Raw genomic sequence first — 12780 nt, 5'->3', positions numbered from 1 at the left:
CTGGAGAGACTGCTGTCTTTACACCATGCCACCAAGCACCCAATCGCTTTCCTGTATTCTGCCTCATCGTTTTTTGAGATCAGTCCTACAATGGTGAGGTCGTCAACAAATTTATAAATGGAGTTGGGGTGGAATTTGGCCACACTGTTGTGAGCGTGTAAGGAGTATAATAGGGGGCTGAGTATGCAGCCTTGTGGGGAACCGGGGTTGAGGATTACGATGGAGGAAGTGCCGTCATGTATTCTTACTGATTGCAGTCTGTATGTCAGGAAGTTGAGGATCCAGTTACAGAGGGGGGGAGATAAGGTGAGACCTTGGTCTCAGAGTTTGGAAATGGGTTTGTTTGGAATTATGATTTAGACTAGATTAGCTTCCCTACAGTGTGGAAACAGGCTCTTCAGCCCAACAAGTCCACACCAACCCTCCAAAGAGTAACCCAACCAAACCCACATCCCTCTGACTAAAGCACCTAATACAATGGAGGAAGTGAGGACTGCAGATCAGAGCTTAAAAATGCTTTGCTGGGAAAGTGCAGCAGGTCAGGCAGCATCAAAGGAACAGGAGAATCGACATTTCGGGCATGAGCCCTTCTTCAGGAATGCCTGAAACGTCAATTCTCCTGTTCCTTTGATGCTGCCTGACCTGCTGCACTTTTCCAGCAAAACATTTTTAAGACCTAATACAATGGACAATTTAGCAAGGCCAATTCACTTGACCTGCACATCTTTGGACTGTGGGAGGAAACTGGAGCACCCGGAGAAAATCCACATAGACACAGGGAGAATGTGAAAACTCCACACAGACAGTTGCCCAAGGCTTGAATCGAACCCTGGCGCTGTGAGGCAGCATGCTAACCACTGAGCCACTGTGCTGCCCTAGTATTGAAGGCAGAGCTGTAGTCAAAAGGTACGAGCCCAATTAGGTATCTTTGTTATCCAGATGTTCCAGGGATGAGTGTCTTGAAGCAGGTGAGGACTTCAGATCTTAGTAAGGGGAGGTTAAAGATGTCAGTGAATACACTCACCAGCTGGTCCACACAGGATCTGAGTGCATGCCCAGAGAGTCTATCTGGGCTAGTCGCTTTCCATGGGTTCACTTTCAAAAAGGCCGATCTAATGTCTGCGGCAGTGACTGTGTGTACAGCCCGAGGTTGTTGAGATAAGTGACATCGTTTCACTGACCTTCAGTTCAAGGCGAGTGTAGAATGCACTGACTTCAGTGTGTATGGATATATTATTGCCTGCGATTCTGTTCAAGTTCACTTTGTAGCCCTTTTATGTCGTGTAAGCCTTGGCACAAACGATGGATATCCCTGTGGTTGGTCTGGGTCTCAAGCTTAGTTTCATCTTGCCTCTTAGCATCTCTGACAGACTTACAAAGGTTGTACCTGGATTTCCTGTATAGGTCAAGGTTGACCAACTTGAATGCCTCAGTCCTGGACTTTGGTAGGGAGTGGATCTCCCAGTTCATCCATGGTTTCCGGTTGGGAACATTCGAATTAACGTCTTTGGTTATTGGTGTTCAACACACATACTCATGAAGTCTGTAATGGTAGTGGCATACTCACTTAGGTTAGCAGCTGAGTTTTTGAATATGGACTAGCCAACCCCCAACTGATTTCTAGCTCTAGAGTTAATCCAATGTCACTTTTCTGTGCTATCCCTATAACCCTTGATGTCAATTGTACCTAGAAATCTATCAATCTCTAACTTGCACATATTCAGTGATTTTCTACAGGCATCTGGGCTAGAGGACTACAGAGATTCACCACTCCTGCTTGAAGTATCACTTTCACATGTTAGTCCGGATGACTTAACCCTTGGCCGAGGCTGTGCCTCTGACTCTAGACTCCACAGCCAAGGGAGACCCCACATCCTTTATCAATCTACACTCTTAATTTCTTTAATAATATTTTAAGTTTTAATGATATCACCTCTTATTTCCTGGAGTTGGGGAAGTCCAAAACCAGAGGATATAGGTTTCAGGTAAGGAGGAAAAGATTTAAAAAGGACCCGAGGGGTAACTTTTTCACACAGAGGGTGGTATGTTATGAAACAAGCTGCCAGAAGAAGTGGTGGAGGCTGGTACAATCAGCTGGGTGAGACTGCTCTCACCTGATTCCATTCTTATATAATCATAACTAGAGTATCTCTTGGGACAGCTTCTCTTCTTGCTTCCACACCAAGATACTTCCAGTGTCACTCCAATAATCTATTCTTGCCCACTTTTACTTATCTCTATGTTGTACCTTGGTGACATCATTTGGAAACACCATGTTAGTTAACACATGAACACTGTCAACACCCAACTCTATCTCACTATCATTTCTCGCTATTCCTTCACAGTTGCTAAATTGTCAGACTGCGTATCCAACATCCAGTACTGAATAGGCAGAAGCTTACTCCAACCAATTATTGGGATGAATTAAGCCTTTTTTTATTGTTTTGGTAACAGCATTGCCACATTACAGATTCCATTCCCTATCTAGCCACAACCCAAGATCAAATTGGACTCTTTGCAATCTTGGTATTATATCTGATGCTGAGTTGAGTGATACCCAAATATTCACACCATCATGAAGACCACCTATTTCCATCTCCGTAATGTCGCCTGACTTTAGCTCCAAGCTTCTGCTCAAACTTCCATTTGTGTCTTTGTTATCTCTGGACTTAACTGTTCCAATGAACTCCTGGCTGATCTCCCACATTCTATCTCCTGCAAAGCAGAGGTCATCAAAACATCTGCTACCCATATCCTAACTCAATACTCTTTTACCCAATAGCCCTGTACTCACTAGCTGATATTGGCTTCTAGATAAGCAACACCTTTATTTTAAAACTTTCATGCTCAATTTTATATCCATCCATGACCTCACACCTCCCGATCACAGTAATCACCTCCAGCATCACAAGACTTACGCTCATCTATGGCCTCTTGAACATCCCTGATTTTAATGTTTCACCAGTGGTGGTGATGCCATTAGTTGCCGAGGACCAGAGGTCTGGAATTCCCTACCTATACCTCTCAGCCTTCCTACCTCGTTTCCATCTTTAAGAAACTCCTCAAAATCTGCCACTTTCACCAAGCTTTTGGTCATCTGGTCTTATCTCCTGTTAGGCCATGTGAAGCATTTAAGATGTTTGTTATATTATGTTTTATTTGTTCATGGATGTAAATGAGGCCAGCATTTATCACCTACCGCTAACTGCCCTGGTGGTGGTGGAGGGCTGTTTTCTTGAACCTCTGCAGCCCTGTAGGGAGATCCACAGTGCTGTTCTGAAGCAAGTTCCAGAATTTTGACTCAGTGATAGTGACGGAACGGTGGTATATTTACAAGAAAGATTGGCATGCAGCTTGGAGGTTGGTAAATACCATCTTTAATATAATTTGTTGTTCTCAGGTCCTGCACAATCTCCTTAGCTCCTGCTCTTTGAAATGCTGTCCTGCTGTTGTCAGAGGAACCTGTCCCAGAAGTCAAATTGTACAGTCCTTCTCACACCAATTTAATATAAAGAAATCACCATTTACCCATTAAACAAACAGGGGTTCCGGTGTTATAAAACCTCCTTCACTTGCCCACAGAAGCTGAGGTGATTAGATTAGATTAGATTTGGCTCAACAGGTCCACACCGACCCTCCGAAGAATAACCCACCCAGACCCATTCCCCTACCCTATACTTTACCTCTAACTAATGCACCTAACATTATGGGCAATTTAGCATGGCCAATGCACCTGTAGTGCACATCTTTGGATAGTGAGAGGAAATCCATGCAAACACGGGGAGAATGTGCAAACTCCACACAGACCAAGGCAGGAATCGAACCCAGGCCCCTGGAGCTGTGAGGCAGCAGTGCTAACTGTTGAGCCACCATGCCAGCCCAGAGTTAGGACTCTGTTGAGTTTTCCTTCACTTGCCTAGTGCTTCGCACACTCCCTTGGCCAATGTTATTAAGTATCTGAAATTCATTTTTCTTGTTGGTTTGGGCCAAAACAAACATTTATTCCCATATGCAGGCACTTCCCTTTTAATGTACAGGTTTTTTTGATTTGAACCTGCTGGTCAGAATTCCCAATTGTCCCTTTGGGTCTAGTCTGCTTTCATAATTTTGCATATTAGCTGTTGTGGAATGTCAAGGCAGTTAATGGTTCTGCTCCACTGACACAATTTGCAGCAATGAAAGCTACAATTGTGCTGATAGCAACATTTTAACCCCACAAAATTCTTTTAACATTCCGTCCTAACAATTGCATATAACCATACAAATCAGGAACAAAGGTAGAACAGTTGGCCCCTTGAGTATGTTTCATCATTCCGTAAGATCATGGCTGATTTATCTGTATTTCAAATTCCATATTCCTATCTACCCCTGATGACCCTTGTTTTCCTCACCTAACAAGACTTTTTCTGCACCTTAAAGTTATTCAATGATCCCACCACAACCACCACCTTGAGACAGAGATTTCCAAAGTCTCACAACCCTCAGAAAACAATTTGTCCATCTCTGCCCTGAAAGGGTGACCCCTAAGTTTAAAAGTGCCTCCTAGTACTGGACTCACCCACAAGTAGAAACACCCTTGTCACGTCCAACTTGACAAAATCTTTAAGGATCATATACATTTCAATCAAATCACTCAGTTTCTAGACTACTGAAAACAAGCCCAGCCAGTCTTCATAAGACAACCCACCATTTTCAGCTGTCAGTCTCATAACAATTGCAATTTTTACAGTGTCCCATTGGCTCTTCAATGGATTTTTGGCCACCTCCCTAATATGTGCTAAGCTGCAAGAATTCCCCAATTCTTCTATAATGAGTAAACACATGACACAAATACCATCGCAAGCTCCAATTTGTAGTCTCTTCAATTTTAATAGCTTGCTATAAGTCCATATTCTTTCTAACTAAATGCAAATAATGCAAGATCTTGTATTCTGCAGAGTTATGGCTTGCTAGGGTCCACACACCTCGTTCTAGATACAGAGATCCTGGAAGAAGGAAGAAAGCCTAACGGATTTGAAGGCAGAATAACACAGAGTACAGCATCACGGTGAGGATGTTCCCAAGTGATGCTTGTAGAAGACAATACATCAATAAAGCTGCCTCACTGGTTTAACATCAACCAGTGCCATGACTCCTCAGAGATCAAACAGAGCATAAGCATAAAACTTTCCTTGGTACAATTAACTTAGAAGTGACCATATGACAACTCATTCTTCCCTCATATTAGGGTTCCTTTGGACATCAAAATGCCCTATATTCTCCTCTTCTCCGAATTCTCCTAGGTAATTTTAAGGGATTGAAGAGTACCCTTTCGGTTGCAACTCATGTCTGTCTCCTGAGGAGGTCATTATAGTTTCTTGCTGTGGTATGTTGGAACTGGCAATCAATGAGTTGAGCATTGTACCCTTTTCTTAGGAGGGTATCATTGAGCACCTTCAGGTGTCCAGCATGTTCTCCTCATTTACACAGGGCTTGTCCGTAGAGGATGGCTGTTTTAATATGTTTTGGGTGGAAGCTAATGAAGTGTAACATTGTGTAACATCTGTGGATTTGCAGTAGAGTGAGATACTGAGGTGCCCATCCTTGATGGAGATGCACATGTCCAAGAATGAGACAGATACTAAAGAGTAGTCCATGGCAAGTCTGATGTGGGATGAAACTCGTTGATATCACTGTGTAGTTTTTCAGTGACTCCTCGCCATGAGTCCAGAGGAAGAAAATGTTATCATTATATCTAGTGTATGGAGTTGGTTAGAGATCCTGTGCAGCAAATAAGTCTTGTTCAAACTTGTGCATGAAAACGTTGGCATATTGGGGTGCAAATTTGGTCCCCATGGCTGTTCCATGCGTCTGGATGAAGAACTGGTTGTCAAAGGTGAAAACGTTGTGGTCGAGGACGAAGCAGATGAGTTCTGGATGGTGCTCGGAGATTGGCAATTCTTGGTATTGAGTACTGAGGCTGTTGCAGCGATGCCGTCATTGTGGGGATGCTACTGTAGAGTGTTGAAACGTCCATTGTGACGAGGAACGTTCCTGGTTCAACTAGTCAGTGGGTGCTCAGTTTCTATAAGAAATCTGTAGTGTCGCTTCATGTAATATTTTGTAAATTCCACTTTGGAAATAAAAACAGTCTGACTCCAGATTGGAATATAGACAGACTCTAACCTCACACCTTTAATGCATTGTCTGAGCTGAGATGTCACCTTTAGTTATAAAACCTTAAGTTATCTCAACAATAACTTGAAAGAAGTTCTAAGATTTACATATTAATGAACCAAAACCTGCACTCCATTCTAAAAGATGAAAGACTTAACAATTCAGGTTTGTTCAATATATTGTTTCAGTTGCATGACACTATAATTTTTTGTTATAAATTCTGTGTCTTATGGCCTTATATTTCACAACCACCTGATGAAGGAGCAGTGCTCCAAGAGCTAGTGCTTCCAAATAAACCTGTTGGACTATAACCTGTGATTTTTAACTTGGCCCTATGAAAGCTATTTTGGAGACAGGGACATGTTGGGCTGGGAAAGCAGAGGGAACCCCATTCAGCTGCATGGCTCCTGATTTCTATTCTATCTTTTCCAAGGGCGGGTTCTCATGGGAACCATCAACCTGCTCCGTGAAGACAGAAGGGAAACAATTCCTCTAAGGCTGCATCTTTCCCAGGATCATAGGAGGCCCATGCTATGTTAGGAGCCTTGTAATAGACTGCACTTCGATTTGCAATGAGATGTCTGAGCCACTGCTCATTTCAGTCTTGACATTTATTTGTCTGCAATACTGCAGAGCAATGTGGGATTTATGAAGAGGGTTAGGCCATGTGGTCCTTCAACAAGCTACACCAGTTCATAAGATCATGACTAATCAGATTGTGGTCTTAACTGCACTTTTCTATCTGTCCCTCATGCCCCACGATTCCCACGTCTATCAAACATCTACCCAACTTAACCCTGAATAACTTTAATGATACAGCATCCTTGGCTTTCTGAGGAACCGAATTCCATGAATCACAACCCTCTGAGAGAAAACTACTTCTCCTTATCTTGGTTTTAAAAAAAGAGACCTCTTGTATTTATACAGTGTCCCCTTGTTTGAGTCTCCTCCTAAAGAGGAACCATCCTCTGAGAATTTACTCTCTGAAAACACAGAGATTTCATTAAGATCACCTCTCATTCTTCTAAACTCCAATGGGTACAGACCCACCTGCTCATAAAGGGGCTCTAACCCCAAGCAGAAGGAAATGCTCTTTAGCCATCTAATGGAGACAGACCTCCTTGCTTCAATATTAGTCAGTTCCCTCCTATTCAAGGCACCTCTGTGATATCACTTCTATACTTATTAAATGCCAGGCAATGCACACACATCCACCTTCGGGAGGCATCCTATCACTGTCCCAAACTAGATGGGCCTCTCAGTTCTAGATTGTTCTGCAATAGGAAAATCAAATGCTTGCCACTTACTCTTCTGAGGTGCAAACCCAGAATTTGACCCATTGTCAAGGTAAGCACACTAAGCAGCAAAATTAAGTTCATTGATAAAGAAAAGCCTATTTCACCCAACACATCATTGATTCTGTATGCCATATTCATCCTGCTATATCATTAGTGCCAGTCACACTTGTAGTACCCCATGGAGAGGTCCTGCAAAGCTTCTCTCTGCTTACACTTAAAATGAAGTCAAACAAAATTCCAGACTATCTGAATAAAAATTAAATGCCTGAAAATGCTGGAAAGTTGACAAGGTAGGCCAATTATCTGTATACAGCTGTCAAATTCTGACTTGACCACCTATGTATTTTTAACATTTTTTGGAACATCTGACATTAGTGATCCAGAACTAATTGTTTTCCATGCCATTTCCCACCAGTTTACCATCGCTGTGCAATTTTGTGTCCAACTGAGGGGACAATGAAACACTTCAGTCTAAAGGACAATCCACACAGAGATCCTCTGTTGGAAAGGAACATTTCTCTGATCTCAAGCCTTCCTGAGATTTATTGCTCTTTGACCTGAGTCTCCAGAATGGCAGTTAATATGCAAGACAAATAATTTGTATCCATTTTATTCTCACTACAGACAATGAAATGTAAATAAAGAAATAATTTTAGAATTCTCCCTATAGTACCTGATTAATACAGATAAAGTCACCCATATAGCATACCTTTAAGCTCTTCCCTCCCCCATTAAAATGCAACACCCCATATAAGTGACCAACCACCTTCCTGTTAAAAATTGAATAGTGAAAAACAAACAGATATACTGCTTTCATACCTCAAATTCCTTCACTTTTTCCATTGTAATCAACTGCCGCGAGGTATGAGTTGTGAGAGACTGTTCACAGTTACTAATAAGTTTCAGGCAAGGATGTTGGGGGATAACATCTTCAGAGTAGCTGGGAGAAGGAAAAAAAGAGACAAATTAATGAAATCATACTGGAAGGGATAGCTGCTTGCTAAATCACAATTGTTACAGGACAGACCATTATTCAGCCCATCGGCTCTATATCAGCTCTCCAACAGAGCATTTTACCTCGTGCCAATCTCCTGCCTTCTCCCAATAACAATGCACATTGCTGCTTTTCAACCAGCCATCCTTTTGTGGATGCCTTGGTTGAACTTGCTTCCACCACACAGTAAGACAGGCCATTCCAGACCCTAACCATTCACGACTTGAGAATTTTTTTTCAAGTATCACATTTGCTTCTTTCACTAAATACTTTAAAGACAGAGAACATTTTCTCCCGAGTTACTCTGTCCAGTCCTCTCAAAATTTTGATTACTTCAATCAAATTTGCTCTCAGCACTCCCTTCTCCAAACAGAATAGTCTCACCTCTACAATGCATCTTCTTAACTGAATTTGCCTATTCCTGTAACCATTCTTGTAAATCTCCGTCACACTCTCTCCAATGGCTTCATATCTTTCCAAAAAGTGCAGTGTCCAGAATTGGATGCTGACACGTATACAGTTAAACTGCTTACTCAGAGGTACAGAAGAGAAAGGAGATTTTAAAATTCTACATTTATTCCTATTACTACATGTATGGTGTCTGCAAACAGCAAAAACTGCAATACAATGAATATGAAGCAAATTGAGTGAACAAAGAAAAATATAGTTAATATTAGACACTTTTTGGAGGATGGCGAATTTACTTCATGTAACTTGTTACAGCTGACACCTCTCAACTTTTATGATAAATTATCTTTATAATTCTAATCCATCATCTATCAGAAACATTGATGCCATGAGGGTGGAATAATAAAAGGATTGAGGGCAGATCATAAACTCTCTTCATTACATGACTATTCATTTTAATACTTTTCTGAAAACATTTACAAAATAATGTAAAAATAGAATTCCAAGAGTGTGGAACCAGCCCTTCAGCCCAACAAGTCCACACCAACCCTCCAAAGAGTAACCACCCCAAACCCATTCTACCAACCTGTTATTCTACATTTCTCCTGACTTGTGCATCTAACTTACACAACCCTGAACACTATGGGCAATTTAGCATGGCCAATTCACTTAAACTGCACAATCTTTGGATTGTGCGAGAAAACTGGAGCACTTGTAGGAAACCCACACAGACATGAGGAGAATATGCAAATTCAACACAGACAGTCACCCGAAGCTGGAATCGAACCCAGGTCCCTGGCACTGTGAGGCAGCAGTGCTAACCACTGAGTGCCCATGTCATGATCTGTCTCTCAGTCTTATGGCTAGGTTGGGAGAAATATTTGCATTTCTCCGTACCTGATCACAATCTTATGACTACTGCTGGAAAGCTGACATCTGGTGCAAACACAATCAGGCCTGCTGAAATCTCAAGTGCATCTAATTATCAGCCAACATCTACATTTGAAGAATGGTCACTTGAACGAGAGTGCTTGGTGCCTGTGAAACCACAACCACGAAAGAAAACTACAGTATACAGAAGGGATATCCTACATGGGCTATTGGAGCGGTGTTTCAAGGAAAAATTCAATTTTTCTGGATAAATACATAAAATCTAATTAGGCCATGGGGAATTTGTTAATATTAAAAGACATAATAAATAATACAATGTTTTCTAGTTCAGGATATTCCAAATCTTCTCACAAATTTTACACGGATCACTATCCTCCAACTGTTTTGAATTTGGTGTTCCTTTGAAGATTTTTTTCTCCATTTTTGGTCAAACAGTAAGCTGGAATGACCAAAGAAAACTCTTTCTCAGTTTGCTTTCGTTGTGGGAAGGTACTGTCAAATTTGTTTTACTTTAGTATTTCCTTTCAACCGCTTGGGTATGACTGTGGGCTGCAGTGGGATTCAATCCATTGCAACCAAGTGGTAGTGAAATGTGAAATTTATCTTTTAGAGCTTCTACATATAATGTTCGTGGAATTAAACAGGAACAGGGATCAAATTTTGTCACCACCATAATCATAAAATGTCAAAGCTGTGATAGTTATGTGGTTAAAGTTGTTGAATCAAATCAGTTCAGGCCACAAAAGGAATCGAATGCAATGGTCAGCTAAATTAATAAGATGCAACATTTCAGAAACTCAAAAACCTTTCCCTGGAACCCGAAAGGATTTAAAAATAAAATATTGGAAATGTTTAATATATCACAAGCATGCACATAACCATCAATTTGATGTTATAACAACTGGATAACTATCTTTGGAGTAAAGAACGGATCTGTAAAAGGTTGTTTGAATACTAAAAAAAGTCAGAAAATCAGTAATTGCCGTGCCACCTCTCAAGTCACTGATACTACGTTACATTGTCATGTCCATGCCATAAAGTAAAAGATTGCTGCAAAAGAAATGTTTAAAAATCGCCCAATAAAGTGCATCACATAATCTGATACAGAGCTATATGGATATCGATTGAGAATTTCGTCAATTAACATAATCTGCCATTCTTGATAAAAGAGAACAGTTCAGAACAGTCAGAACAAATAAAAAGACTAAATGAGATTCTCTGCGACTTTAAAATCTAAATGCATCTATGTAGGATAGATGCCATTTGGACTAGCACAATCCCCAGTAAACAAGACAGAAAATTAATGCAATGCTACCATTGATGAGACAAATTTCTCTGTGCCACAATGGAAGGAGTTGATCAGCTATGACATACAATGCACACGACTTCTGAATCTACAAAACAGGTTGTGGCATAAAAATAACAATCTCCTCTGTGCACCATCTGGAATGAAGTCAAATTTATAATATTTATAAATTAGTTTATGACTTTAGCATTAACACTTCACAGAGGGCATGTTCTCACTCTAGACCTTTGTCAAGAACACAGGAGAGATGAAACTGAATCCTTCTAATCTGCAACAGTCCACATAGACAGTGTTGGAAGGTCTGTCGATCTAATATAATCTATGAAAATATTTTCAGAAATTTATATGATGGCAGTTGTAAAACTCAATTTAGCTTGGTTTGTAGCATCCCCTGCTGGAAATATTTAACACTTACACATTTTTACAGAACCTAACTGAAAAGGTCAATGTAATGGATGGCAGTTATAGGAAGGGATAAAAGCAGCAGATACAGAGAGATGGGTTAACTCCAGGAAAGGTAGGCAGGTCGTGCAGGAGTCCCCTGTGGCTATCCCCATCTCAAACAGGTATGCTGTTTTGGAAAATGTAGGGGGTGATGGACTCTCAGGGGAACGTAGCACGAACAGCCAAGTTTCTGGTATCAAGAAAGGCTCTAATGCAATGAGGGGTACATCGGGTTCCAACCGATCGATTGTGATAGGGGATTCTCTAGTCAGAGGCTTGGAGTACAGGTTCATAGTTCCTTGAAAGCATATTCGCAGATAGACAGGATAGTGAAGAAGGCATTCGGTATGCTTTCTTTTATTGGTCAGAGCAGAGAGTATAGGATTTGGGAGGTCATGTTGCAGCTGTACAGGACATTGATTCGGCCACTTTTGGAATATTGCGTGCAATTCTGGTCTCCTTTCTATTGGAAGGATGCTGTGATAGGGTTCAGAAAAGACTTACAAGCATGTTGCCAGGGTTAGAGGATTTGAGCTATTGGGAGAGGCTCAGTAGGTTGGGCCTATTTTCCCTGGAGTTTTGGAGTCTGAGAGGTGACCTTATCAAGGTTTATAAAATCATGAGGGGTATGGATAGGATAAACAGACAAGGTCTTTTCCCTGGGGTGGGGGAGTCCAGAACTAGAGGGCATAAGTTTAGGGTGACAGGGGAAAGGTATAAAAGGGACTTAAGGGGCAACCTTTTCATGCAGGGGGTAGTGCATGCATGGAATGAGCTGCTAGAGGAAATGGTGGAAGCTGGTATAATTACAGCACTTAAAAGGCATCTGGAAGGCTATATGAACAGGAAGGGTTTAGAGGGATATGGGAAAAGTGCTGGCAAATGGGACTAGATTAGGTTAGCATATCTGGTCAGTATGGACGAGTTGGACCATAGGCTCGGTTTCGGTGCTGTACACCTCCATGACTTTATGCCTTTAATTATTCTCCTTGTTCCCTGAAGCCCAGTCAGCACAGAAAAGACAAATCTGGAAAGCCACATACCTAGCTTAAGTAAATATTAATACATCATATTTGCATATAAAATTATGAAAATAAATCGAAAAACCAGGATTCATCTTCAAGGGAACGGAGGCTGAGAGAAATCCAAGGCATAGACACAGAAATTGCATGAGACACACTAACAGTGGGAGGAAAAAAAAGTGGCTCAAAGATTTCTTGAAACTTATGCATAAAAACACCAAACACAAAAAAAAGGTGGCAGAGAACAGTCACACTGCAGTA

The 12780-nt window shown here is 41.2% G+C and overlaps 1 protein-coding gene across 2 annotated transcripts in view; it reads right to left on the bottom strand.

Annotated features, from left to right (window-relative positions):
* Nucleotides 1-12780, bottom strand: part of trmt11 (tRNA methyltransferase 11 homolog) — a 95579-nt gene that overhangs the window by 38548 nt on the left and 44251 nt on the right. For both annotated transcript variants that reach the window (XM_072555998.1, XM_072555999.1), the window contains exon 12: nt 8274-8394. In XM_072555998.1, coding sequence (XP_072412099.1) covers nt 8274-8394 — 121 coding nt within the window. The remainder of the gene's footprint in view (nt 1-8273; nt 8395-12780) is intronic.

This window comes from Chiloscyllium punctatum, chromosome 3, assembly GCF_047496795.1.
Source record: "Chiloscyllium punctatum isolate Juve2018m chromosome 3, sChiPun1.3, whole genome shotgun sequence".
Lineage (NCBI taxonomy): Eukaryota > Metazoa > Chordata > Chondrichthyes > Orectolobiformes > Hemiscylliidae > Chiloscyllium > Chiloscyllium punctatum.
Note: the sequence above shows the minus strand (reverse complement) of the source record. Positions and strands in the feature narration are given on the sequence as shown.